The 12,859-nt window shown below is 45.3% G+C and overlaps 1 protein-coding gene across 1 annotated transcript; it reads left to right on the top strand.

Moving 5' to 3' along the window:
• Positions 1 to 4,442: 4,442 nt before the first annotated feature.
• Positions 4,443 to 12,558, top strand: TUBB6 (tubulin beta 6 class V). Its single transcript, XM_064433221.1, has 4 exons — positions 4,443 to 4,595; positions 5,107 to 5,215; positions 6,327 to 6,437; positions 10,944 to 12,558. Exons 1-4 carry the CDS (start codon positions 4,539 to 4,541, stop codon positions 12,005 to 12,007), a joined length of 1,341 nt encoding a protein of 446 aa, XP_064289291.1. The 5' UTR covers positions 4,443 to 4,538; the 3' UTR covers positions 12,008 to 12,558.
• The last annotated feature ends 301 nt before the right edge of the window (positions 12,559 to 12,859 follow it).

The following is a 12,859-nucleotide window of genomic DNA, read 5'->3' as shown; positions in this document are numbered from 1 at the left end:
ATTCACATCCTCTCTATCATTAATGGTCATGCCATTCCCTAAAACACATGTTTTGACCTCTTCTAGAATTTAGTGTTTTGCTGTCACACTTGGGAGCAAAAGATACCATGAGGATGTAAGTCATGTAAACTGATTGTTCAAAAGGCTGCCTGGAGCATGAATCTGCAAACTTGAGCTGGTGCTTTGTAGCTATTGTAACATTTTACTAATTTTTCAGGTCTAAATATATAAATTAATTCTTTTTAACTGCAGAAATGAAATTAAAATCACAAAGGGAGATAAATAAGGAACAACAATGAAGGGAGTAAATCTGCAAAGGACATCTTAAAGTTATTCTCCTGTTTTGTGCATGATGGAAAAAAAAGCTGTATTCTAAGTACTAAATTAACCAATGGAGTGAATGGGAAATTCTAAAAAAGACTGTGAGTTAGGAAGGTTAGAGGTCAATATAGGTATGTGAGAAAGGTCACATGTTATAAGTAGGTGAGAAAGAGATATCTGAGAGAGCCAAATATAACAAGTGAGAATGCATTGCACAGAATTTACAGTGTGTTTCTATATTAACCTAAATATACAATGAATCTCATGGACTTGGTCAGATGAAGCACCCAGGGAGAAATTTGGCTGCCTTAAATTTCCAAGAGGTGTTTAGTGGGGTTTTAAAATACAGCCATAAGTAATGCATAACATAACCTGGGAGGATTGTGGAACACCTAAATACCTTTAAAAGCCCAGACCAAGTCTGTGGAGACCTAAGAAGAATATGCAGGCTTCTATGGATACAAGTCCTAACAGCACAGTCACCTCCTAAATCAGCTGAACTATTAAGTAAACACAAGCATGGATGAAAAGGATTTGAAGGTACATCTACATTCAGTGACTAAAAAAAGTGTTTTCTTTCAAATTACCAGCACTAAAACATGGATAAGCTGCAAGTTGATTCAGGTCTCACTGAAAATTAGAAGTTATTCATGTAACTATGATATTTGTACATGCAAATTCATGTTGCTCACCTCCATCAGGCACAGAGCTCTACAGCTTTTTGTGTACTTCAGGGGGTTGCTTTGTATGTGTGGGAAACTGGCTGAAGTTTTGGCCTCTAAATGTTTGACCGACTGCTGCTCACAAACAGCAGACTTCAAAGTAATCTTTCAAAGATTACAAATATTGGCAATGCAACCAATACAGCTCTTCAGAAGGCACGTGGACTAAAGGCTCTACTCCAGTACACTCTCATTGCTTCTTTTTTCCCCTTACTGCCTACCTATGTCCATTTGCTCCTTCTTACTTTTATTCTTAAAATACAATTTGATTCAGATCACCATGGGTTTTACCTTCTGCTGGCTTATGTGATTCAAGGCTTATCTCCACAAATGGAAAGGAGCACAAAGGAACACAGGCAGGGCAGAAATCCAACAGCACACCCAGAGAAAAGGAGCCTCTGACTGGCTCCTGTCAGCGAGGGCTCAGCCTGGGCTCTGGTGGGACACCCATCCCCAGCAGCCAGCGGGATCGCTCTGGAGAGAGCAGTACTGCCTGCTGGGGGTGGGAATCTCATGGGGATGGAGGGGAACAACATCCTTGGGATTGTACACGACAACTTTTGGGATGTTTAAAGGAGGAATCAAAGGTGGGGGTAAGAAGGGATAAAGACAGTTTGATATAGAAAAATAAAAGAGGCTGAAGTGATCCGATTGGGTGTAAACAAGTTTTAGTGAGTCTGGCTATGCCTTGCACCTGATCATCTCACTCTGTCTTGTCTTTGTAGACTCTATTTTATTTTTTTGGGGGAGAGCAGTGAGAGCTGTGTTCCATGTGTATATATGTGTATGGAGGCCTGAGTGCCATCAATTAAAGGTGGGGGCCACAAGTTGTGGGGGCCACAAGTCACAGGGGCCTGTGTGTCTTAGATGCAGCAACTGGAGAGACAAGGGCACACACTTTACGTGAATCTGCATGTCTGTGTGTGGTCTTTAACAAACAGCAAGCCAGGCCAGGTGGGAGTCAAGTTTGGGGTAGCCACGAGTCCAGGAAAGAAAATGAAGAGACCAGAGGATCTCTGAGTTGGCTGCTGGAGAATCAAGGGGTTCTAAGTCACCTTCTGAGAAGGCTGTGGTGGGGTCAGCTACTGGCGAGGCCACAGCTCTGGACTGGCTACCAGAGGAATTTGTTTGCCTGTTTGTATCTTTGTATGAGGCAACTGGGAATCCAGAGGTCATCCACTGAACAGGCTGAGTGTCCTAAAGCCAGCACTGGACAAGGGAGTCAGAGTTCATAGCTGTAGATCTGATTACCAGCAACTACAGTGGAACTGTAGGCCTCTGGGATAACATTTTCACATACCAAAAACTGGAAAGACTTGGGATCCAGGTGTTAACGTAATAAGATTAGTGTCTTAGACCAGCTACAGAGGGATTCATATTGTATAGATGTATGTAAATATATGTTTATTTTCCATTAATGGGCTTCTGTTCTGATCAGCCAGAGCAGGGAACAGGATGAGGCCATTAAGCATATGGTCTATTAAGGCCATTTATTTTTGTGAGTGCTGCGTTTTCTGCCTGGGTCAGTCAGTATGGCCAGCCATGTCTGTATCTGTATCTGTATCTGTATCTGTATCTGTATCTGTATCTGTATCTGTATCTGTATCTGTATGCGTGTGATCCTCCTGGGAACACACACCCAGCCTTGCCACTGCCTGGATCTGGGAACCTACTGGGTTTTAAAAGCTGGTGTACCAGCAACAGGCGAGAGGATGGCAAGTGTGAACAGTAAATAGAAGGTTTTGAAAAGTGAGGGGAAAGCCAGGCCTGGAAGGCACAGTCAAGGACATAGAGAGTCAGGCCATGTCCAAGCCAACCTTACTAATCAGGCTGCTGAATAATGCCTTGTTCATGGATCTCTTCCAAAAATGCAGATCACACACAGAAGGACACTTATTTTGAGTCCTTCAGCAGAGAAAAAGGCACATAGTATCCAGTCCTCCACTAATGGCTGCTTGCAAGGCAAACATGCTGATCCTGATCCTCCAGCTGCTTCCCTGATGTCAGAAAGAGAATTGACTCAGCCTAGCATGATGCATGCGGGCTACTTGGAGGTGATTTGCAAGGTGCTGCAAGCCCTGCTGAAAACCATCTGTGGAAAGGCAAGGCTGGAGCTGAGAGGCCAGAGCTGAGCTGACATCGGTCATGTCACAGCAACACAGGGGCAGACAGGCAGCACGTGGCCTCCCAATACACAGGTTTTGGGTTATTCGGAGGTCGTGTATTGATTGGTGGGGGCTGCCTTGACTGTGGTCAAGCTGTAGAAAGCACACAAAATGTGAAGAGCCCAAGCTGGGCCACCTTTCAGCAAGTGGATAAGGAGATTCTGTAGCTCTGGCCTCAGGGCTGCTCTTGCACAACAGCAGAGACTGGGTCGGGCAGCACAGATGGGCATGGACAGATGAATTCACCCACCAGGGCTAAATACTGCAATAGGCCATGTAGACAATGGCATCCCGTGGAAGAGTCATGCTGGCATGACAGAAGGAACGCTCTGCTTGGGAAACTCTGCAGCAGTTACCCAAAGGGGCCATAAAGCAGATTCAGCAGCTGTGGCTTCCTCTCTGAAAATCCCCTTTTTCATTAAAAATCAAGCATTTCAAACCATGCATATCCCAGGGCATACCCTGTACGGTGGTGACATGAGCTGTCAGGAAAGTTTCTTCACAGACTGCTTGACATCCCAGTTACAATTTTCAAGCAGAAGCTTGTCGTCTAACTGGCAAAAGAAAACAAACAAACAAAAAAAAAACCCAAATAAACAAACAAACAAACAAAAAAAAACCCCACAACCCAACAAACCAACAAACACTCTAAAAAACAAACAAAAAAAAACCAAAAAAAAAAAGAAAACAACAAAAACCAAAACCAAAACACCCAACAGGAAAGAGCTGTGTGAAGAAGATGGCAAGTACAGAGAAGGGCTAATCCTTTTGGATGCTTCACAGAAGCACAGAAGCACAGAACCACAGGATCAGTCAGGTTGTAAAAGACCTCTGAGATCATCGAATCTAACCCATGACTAAACACTACCATGTCACCTAGACCATGGCACTAAGTGCCACATCCAGTCTTCCCTTAAACCTCTCCACTGCCTCCCTGGGCAGCCTGTGCCAATGTCCCATCACCCTTTCTATCAAGGAATTCTACCGCAGAAGAGCTGAGCACAAAGGCTGCGGCGTGCGCGCCCCTCGGGGCGGGGGGCACGGGGCGGGAGCCGCAGAAGGCGGCGATGTCCGGCCGCGCTCGGGGCGAGGGTGCCGCGGCCACGTCCGCGGAACAGGGGTTGGGGTGAGCAGCGGACCACGGCCGGGGCAGGAGGACCCCCCGGGACCCCACGGCCGGCGGGGACCCTGCGAGGGCCGGTGTCGCTGGGCCGAGGGCGGTGCCGGGCGGGGGCGGCCGCTGTGCGGGCGGCGGGGAGCGCATAAAGCACCGCCCGGTGGGACGGCGCCGCGCACAGCCGGGCCGGGCGGCGGGACAGCGGCAGCAGCCATGAGGGAGATCGTGCACATCCAGGCGGGACAGTGCGGAAACCAGATCGGGACCAAGGTGAGCCTGAAGGGGAGCCTCTGAGCGCCGGGGGGACGCGCCCGGTGGTTCCCCGGGGCTGCTGGGACCCCCGGGGCTGCTGGAACCCCCGGGACTGCTGCACACCGGGGCTGGGCTGGGCCGGGCCGTGCCGTGCCGTGCCGTGCCAGCCGCCCCCGCTCCCCGTGGCCCGTGCTCCGATGGCGGGCGCGCTCCCCGGGCACCGCGCATCGCTGCGCTCCCCGTGACCATAAAAGGCCTTGGGAAGCAGCGAAAGCAAGCGGGAGAGCTTTCAAAAAATTGTTTGAAAAGCTGTTTTTTCTGTTTGAGCCGGCCAGGCTGCGGCGGAGCCTGGGCGGGCCCCGGGGCGCTCCCGTCCGTTGGGTTTGAATCCCGGTGCCCGCCCGGCCCCGCGCCGGGAGCGGCGGCGGGCGCGCCAGGAATCCCGCAGCTGCCGCCGCACCGCCCCCAGCCCCGGCCCGGGCCATGGGCAGGGAAGCTCCCAACCCGCTTCTCGCTTTTCCTCCCTTAGTTTTGGGAAGTGATAAGTGATGAGCATGGCATTGACCCAGCCGGAGTCTATGTCGGTGACTCAGCGCTGCAGCTGGAAAGGATCAATGTCTACTACAATGAATCATCTTGTAAGTGTGCGATGGGGAGCGGGAGGGGTGCGGGACGGGGCTCCGTGGGAAGGGGCACGGGAATCAGAAGATGACGGGCTCATAAAGCCATATTACACATCTGGCCACACTCCTCGCATGCCACCAGCCCCCCAGCTGTGCTCAACTCAATAGAAAACATTATCTGCTTTCTCACAAAGTATTACGATGGCTGGGTGCTATCTCCCCAGACACAGAGGAGTGGCGTAAGGGGCTGTCCTTAGGGTCTGGAGGTGGAGGTTTGTTTATTATTTAACATTACAGTAGGCGTTTGCTCTTCAGATGTGTGATTGCTTCACCAAATGCATTTCTTCAATTACTCCAAATTAAACTGGTTGGTTATATGAGCCCGCATTAGTAGTACTCTCTCTCTAATTTTCATGAATGAGAGGGCTGAGCCACAGGTAATAGAGAACTGTTTCATTAATGAGATGGCAAAAGGCATCCAAGTCCTCAGAGTCCTCTGCTGTTGAAAGGTGTTAACAGTGTAAAATGGGGATCTGAAGTCCTTTGGTCTGTGGATATGAACCTGCAAGTGTGATTGTTTCATCTTTTGTCCAGCTGGGGTAAATTCATATTATTTACCTGAGTTTCCTTGAACAAATTCAACTTGACACAGATTGTTTGTTCTGTGCTTTGTGGTAGATGTGCTGACTACTACTGTTTGCCATGTACTCCAAGTAGCTCTTTCAGCTGAGGAGAATCCTTCAAACACAAAAGCTTGTGGATAACTTGAACACAAGCACTTCACTCACCCTGATATTTACAGAAAAGATTACCTACTTTCTTAAAAGGAATAAGTAAACCATTTTTTCTAATCAGAAACTCCCTAATATCTCCTGCTAATAAAGAGCTTACAAAATGTAAAATCTGTAGAGTCCAAATTATGTCAGGTCTCTTTTCCAAGCTGAATTGATTTATTCCTCTGGAGGTGGGTTTTTCACCACCATGACTTTCTGTATAGGAAGTACTTTCGTATGCATGAAATGTATATTAGACTAACAATATGAGATGTAGTAGATTTGTGTATTAAAAGCTATAACTGTGCTGGCTTATTTCTGAAGACTAAGGGCATGCTTGCTTTGTGTTGTAGCCCACAAATTTGTGCCCAGAGCAGTCTTGCTGGACTTGGAGCCGGGAACGATGGATAGTGTGCGGTCTGGTCTTTTTGGCCAGCTCTTTCGGCCTGATAATTTCATCTTTGGTATGTGGACGTCTCTCTTTAAAAAACAGAGTTCTACAACAACTGCTTGATTACCAAGTGAATGGTCAAAAAGCATTCAATCTCCCTGCTCCAAAGTGATCCTACTAAGAAATCCTAATAGCTACCAGTGGAATTGCAATTGTTATGTAAGACAGTCAAAACATCCTGTTAAGTGAAAAAGTCATTCTTCTGTTAGTCATTCCTTTGGTTAGCAAACTGCTGGAAGTTTCCTATAGTATTCAGAGAAAGTACATTTTCTTTCCACATATATGAATTCCAGAGAAATCCTGAGGCCTATTCTTCACAACACAATGCACAGAAACTCTGCAGAAAATGGAGGGGGGAGGGAAAACCTCAACCACAAACCAACCAGACTACCCTTCACTTAAATTCACATTAAATGCTTGAGTATGGAATAGTTTTTAGGCTGTGTAATTAAACTTTTTCAGTATATCCTTGCAGTATAGTAACAGTGGAAGAAGATAAGCTGCAATATAGAGAACACAAGATGTAACCAGTTACTGGGTTAATTTCTAGCATAATGAGGAACAGTCTGAAAGTATGTGGGGACATTCTGGTTTTGCAGTGTTCTTGCAGAGGGTTGTTTTTACTTCTACTGCTTTACTTTGGACTTCCATAGCACTGCATCTAAGCTTAAAAATGCACATTACCATTTCAGAGCATCCTTATGAAGTACAGAAGCATTGCCAGTCCCTTTGCACTAAAGGAGAAACAGCATGTGGAAGTTAAGTGCGCCACTTGCTGAAATGGGAAGCCTGAATGAAAGCTACCATGAGAACTTCCATGTTATTTTGGTTTCCAAGTCTGCACTAGCCACAAACACAATTTCCTCCTGACAAGGCAAGCTTAGGTTGGAACTCAGTTTGGTACGCTGTGTTAACATAAGGAGGGAACAATGCCAGGGACAGACAGAGGAAAGATAAACATAATTTGGACAGTATAAAACAAACTTAAATCTGGGTTGTTGGGTTGGAGAGGGGAGTGAAAAAGCCATACAGAGTTCCTTTGAGTCTTTGACTTAAAACTTTTATACTATCCTTGTTGTTGTCCTCTAAACTCCATGGCAGTGATGTTAAGGGTCTCTTCCAAAGGAGCTGTAAATTACAACATGTGACTTAAGGAGTAAGCTTAGGCAGAAAAGCCACAGACATAGGCAGCTTTATGAAGTCTGTTTCTGTGTTCAGGTTTTTCCTTTCATTCCCTTTCACCTGCACAAACCACCCTCTGAAAGTGAATTCACCTGACCTATGGAAATACCTGAACTGGAGCTTTACAGTTTGGCACAACACCAATAAAACCAGAGCAAAATAAATTCAGAATGTTTTCAACAATAGCCCAGTTTGCTGTACTCCCTTCCTGCCAAGATAACAATGAACCCAACAGCATGTGATATCTGTCAGAGGCCCCTGCCAGCATCAGGCACTGTCCTCCCAACCTGCTGAATAATGTAGAATGGCTGAGCGCTGAAGTAATGATCTTCTGTGTCAAAAGCCAACAAAGCATTTTGTTTTCTCTTTTAAAAATCTGGCCTGGGCCCACAAAGGATTTTGTGGCAGGAGCTGGCAGTCCCATACTTGCTGTAGGCCCAGGCTGTGTGGGCTTGTTCTGATGGGGATGTTTTCCACGTCTGCCTGTATAAACCTGCATGTGCCCACATCTCCACAGCAAGTAACCGTGGATCATCTATCAGGATTTCATGCAGGTGTACAGGGTCACACACTCCAGATACAGGAATTTTATATCAAACCAGCAAGAAATTTGAGATGGACACAAAATAATCCTTATACTTTTAATGCCTGTGTTGACAAGGTAGTGATTTAAAAGGTGAAGAACTGCAGGTGGAACAATCTTGCTGTATGAGAGCACTTGTGTGCTGGCCTTCTGACAGCACACAAATGCCCACCAGGAGCTGCTGTGAACTCTGATGTGTCTCCTCCTGTTAACCAGTTTTCATTTGTCAACTTTTGCATTTGTTGTTCTTTTCTTGTGTACACCCTTGGTATATTTGCTACAGAGATACCACTCCAATTTAATTTGTATGAACTTGGGGGGGAACCAAAAAATAGCTGTCCAGCAATTAAAGGCAAGTTCTGCAGCAGGGCTGTTCACATCAGGCTCCTAAGTGTTAATGTGCAAGCCACTGAGCTCTTTTACCAGGTTTATCTTATATTTTGAGCAGTGAAGAGAGTAGAGGAGTATAAGAAGATTGTAGGAAACAAGTGCCATTTTAGGGATTAAAAAATAAATTCACTGTTAGACAAATGGCTTCTCTGCATGTGCAGCTCAACCTGAGCATGTGTGATAACCCTACAGTGTGTTGGAGAAAGAAATAGTGATAGAAGGACCTGGAGGTGCCAGAGTGCAGATAAGTTGTGGGATTGCTTCATGTAGACTTCTTTAGATCCTGGCAGATGCAGGATGCTGGAGCTGGGCTTTCATGCTGGGCAAAAAATTTGCCAGGTCGTGAGTTTTGTGGGCACAGGCTCATTTTCCACCCAGAGAGTTTAGCCCCAGTGAAATTTGATCATTTTTATGTGTTAGATTTGTGTTAGATTTTCAGAAGTCAGGTAGGTAGGTACCTGATAAGTGGAGGGCATCCAGTAGAGTTTCACAGGATTGTGATCAGGATTTCCAGATTTTTGGCAGCCTTGCCAGGGCCATGGCACCTCCAGATTGTATTGTCATGGGGTAAGAAGGCTGGAGCTTCCAGGGCATGTTTACATGCTCTGTGCTGTGGCAGTGCCTTACAGTGCTGTAGAGCCAGTGGTTCTGGAAGTTTTTGATAACTGGGAGTAGAAGCAGGAGATCACCAGTGAAAATTCTGGAGGCTCTAGGCACATGGATAACTAGGGGATGGAGTGTAGATTTGCCACAGGAGTAGCTGACAGCTGTCCTAAAATCAGAATTTATGTCCATTAGGAGATAAATGCCTTCTGCTTTTTGGAGAGATGGCTGCTTGTGTGCATCCTGATGTGCTTCCCTATCCATAGCAGGGGATCTGCTCAAGCAGGCTGCAGGTGCTTACAGACATATTTAGTCTGGAAGGATATTACTTTCTGCTTTGCCCAGCTGGACAGGAAGTTCTGAGCTCCCTAGGCTCAAAGAGAGGAAAATATAGCAACATACAGAACAATGCATTAAATGACCAAATACACCATGAGGAAACCAAGCATTTATGCAGTGCAGAAAAGTACATAGGGTTTCAGAAGTGTCCCAGCCAGCAGTTTCCCTGGTTCATATGTTTGGCACCAACATGGTGCCGTGGGAATTGAAATGAGAAATGGTAATAGGAAGGGAGGGGAAGGTCTTGGGGAAGAGCACAGAATTTTCCAGCTCTATAATTAATTCTGAAAGCATTGCTCTGTCTGAATACCACTCCCAGGAGTACCCTAAGTGAGTTCAGTGGCACAATGTATATGTATAGTAGACACTGTGAGGAACTAAAAAATTGATTGCCCAATTTAATCCCCCTCATTATCTAACAAATAACAAAACAGTGACAATAGCAAATGATCCACACTGTTTATCTTAATAAACCGAGAGACACATAAAACAATAATGGAAGACTTGGGAAATAAAAATGGACTCATCACTTTTCTGAAATATCAGTAATCCAATTTTCCAAGTCATTTGGCATATCCTGAAGAATAGTGAGTTTGTAAGGAAATCAGTAGAACCTAAAAGGCACTTAACTTCTGAGCTTTTGATATAATGTCCCTGAAGCTTCTGTTGATCACTGTTTTCATTCAGGCTAGGTAAACATGAATTTAAAAAGCTATTTTTACTGATCTAACAAGTTAAATAGGATTTTGAAGCTCATCTTTACTTTTGAATGGCAATGTTTTCTTTGACTCGCAAGAACAGTCCAAGAACAGAACCTCTCACTTTCATTGAGATACATGTATCTGTGATTTAGCTTTGCATGCATCGTGGCCCTTACAGACAGAAAGCATTTAAATATCAAACAGTCATCTTGTATTTACAGAATCATCAGGACTGGGATTGTGAACGTTTTCAAAACAAGGAGTTAAGGCTATCTTTGCCTTTATGGAAGGTAAAATGACAAAAAAGAAAAAACCCAAAAAACAAAAACAAAAACAAACACCACCACCACCACCACCAACAAACAAAACCAAACCAAAACAAAACAAAAAAAAAACAACAAAAAAACCCCCACAAAACAACCAAAAACAAACAAACAAGCAAAAAAAACCCCAACCAAACAAAAAATCAACCAACCAAACAAAATAAACCCCAAAACCCCACATACCCAAAGGCATTAATGAAAACTGCCAGAGTTTTCATTATTTAAAAAGTTTATGTTGATACTTTCAGAGATATTTGTAGGCAAAACTGAAGAGCACAGTTATCTACCTGACAGACTTGTACCAGCTTTTGCTACAAATGTGAATCCATTTAGCGTGCAAATATCAAACCTTGACAATAATTTTGTGTATTTTCTTTCCCTGTTGTATCTTATTTCAGGACAAACTGGTGCAGGAAACAACTGGGCTAAAGGACACTATACAGAAGGGGCAGAGCTGGTTGACTCTGTGCTTGACGTAGTAAGAAAAGAGTGCGAACACTGCGATTGCTTGCAAGGATTTCAGCTCACCCACTCCCTGGGAGGAGGGACAGGGTCTGGCATGGGAACCCTACTCATCAGCAAGATCCGAGAGGAGTACCCGGACAGGATAATGAATACCTTCAGTGTCATGCCTTCTCCTAAGGTGTCTGACACAGTGGTGGAGCCCTACAACGCTACGCTTTCGGTCCACCAGCTGGTAGAAAACACGGATGAAACCTACTGCATCGACAATGAAGCTCTGTACGACATCTGCTTCCGCACCCTGAAGCTCACCACCCCCACCTACGGAGATTTAAACCACTTGGTCTCCGCCACCATGAGTGGGGTGACCACGTCCCTGCGTTTTCCAGGCCAGCTCAACGCCGACCTCCGGAAGCTGGCAGTAAATATGGTGCCCTTCCCGCGCCTTCACTTCTTCATGCCAGGCTTCGCTCCTTTGACGGCGCGGGGCAGCCAACAATACCGAGCGCTGACGGTGCCAGAGCTGACCCAGCAGATGTTCGATGCCAAGAACATGATGGCAGCCTGTGACCCGAGGCACGGCCGGTACTTGACGGTGGCCACCGTCTTCCGCGGCCCCATGTCCATGAAGGAGGTGGACGAGCAGATGTTGGCCATCCAGAACAAGAACAGCAGCTACTTCGTGGAGTGGATCCCCAACAATGTCAAGGTGGCGGTGTGTGACATACCTCCCCGTGGCCTCAAGATGGCCTCCACCTTCATTGGCAACAGCACTGCCATCCAGGAGCTCTTCAAAAGGATCTCGGAGCAGTTTTCCGCCATGTTCAGGAGAAAGGCCTTCCTCCACTGGTTCACAGGAGAGGGAATGGATGAAATGGAATTTACAGAAGCAGAAAGCAACATGAATGACCTGGTTTCAGAGTATCAGCAATACCAAGAAGCAACAGCAAATGATGGAGATGAAGCGTTTGAAGATGATGAAGAAGAGATCAATGAATGAAAAAATTAGGTGCGAGATTTTTCCAGGCCAAATTCTCAAATCTGGATTTTTGATAATTAGGCTTGTAAATCCATACTTTCATTTAACAAATAATAAACAAGGGAGCATGAATTTCAGGTGTTAGAAGGGCTCTTCAGAGTCCATTTGGATCGCTGAGGACACTCAGCATTGCTGAAAATTGGGCTGTTTCTATTCGTGAGTCAAATGTAAGGTATTCAGTTAAGACTTTGGCCTAAGAGTCTGAAGGTGGAGATTGCTAGTTTGGGATCTTTTTTCTTTAGGGTTGTCATCCCTAATGCTGCAGAAGAGAAGATGTAAAATAGGCATGAAAATCTACAAATTAGAGCTGCACTATTTTCTTCCAGTTATGAGTAAGAAAATCTTGTGAGCCTGAAGTATTCTATACCAAATGTACAATACTAAACTGCCAGAAACAAAATTTATTCATAATAAAAGAAAAAGGTTTTAGATATTGTGTACAGTAACTGTTAACAGTGATATTTGATTCCAGTCCTCTGAAAATAAAATAAAAATTAATAGTACCCTCTCAAGCAGAAGTGTTCTGGGCAGTCAATGAGCTGCAGGCTAGAGGCTGGATCTGTGTGATGTGACTTCATCTCTTGCTGCTGAATAATCACAGATGATATCTGTGATATTTAAATGAATCTGATAGATGTATCTGATATATAGGTGAAATCCCTCCATTTGTGATGTGTTCATCATAAATCCCTGGGGTTTAAAGTGACACCCCAATATCTTACTGGTCTTCCTGGCCATCACCAGCTGCTAATGCTATTCCTAGCTCTATTTCACCCAGCCCAGGTAGCTGAAATCCAGATATTCCACAGATCA

The sequence above is a fragment of the Passer domesticus genome, chromosome 1 (assembly GCF_036417665.1).
Source record: "Passer domesticus isolate bPasDom1 chromosome 1, bPasDom1.hap1, whole genome shotgun sequence".
Lineage (NCBI taxonomy): Eukaryota > Metazoa > Chordata > Aves > Passeriformes > Passeridae > Passer > Passer domesticus.
Note: the sequence above shows the minus strand (reverse complement) of the source record. Positions and strands in the feature narration are given on the sequence as shown.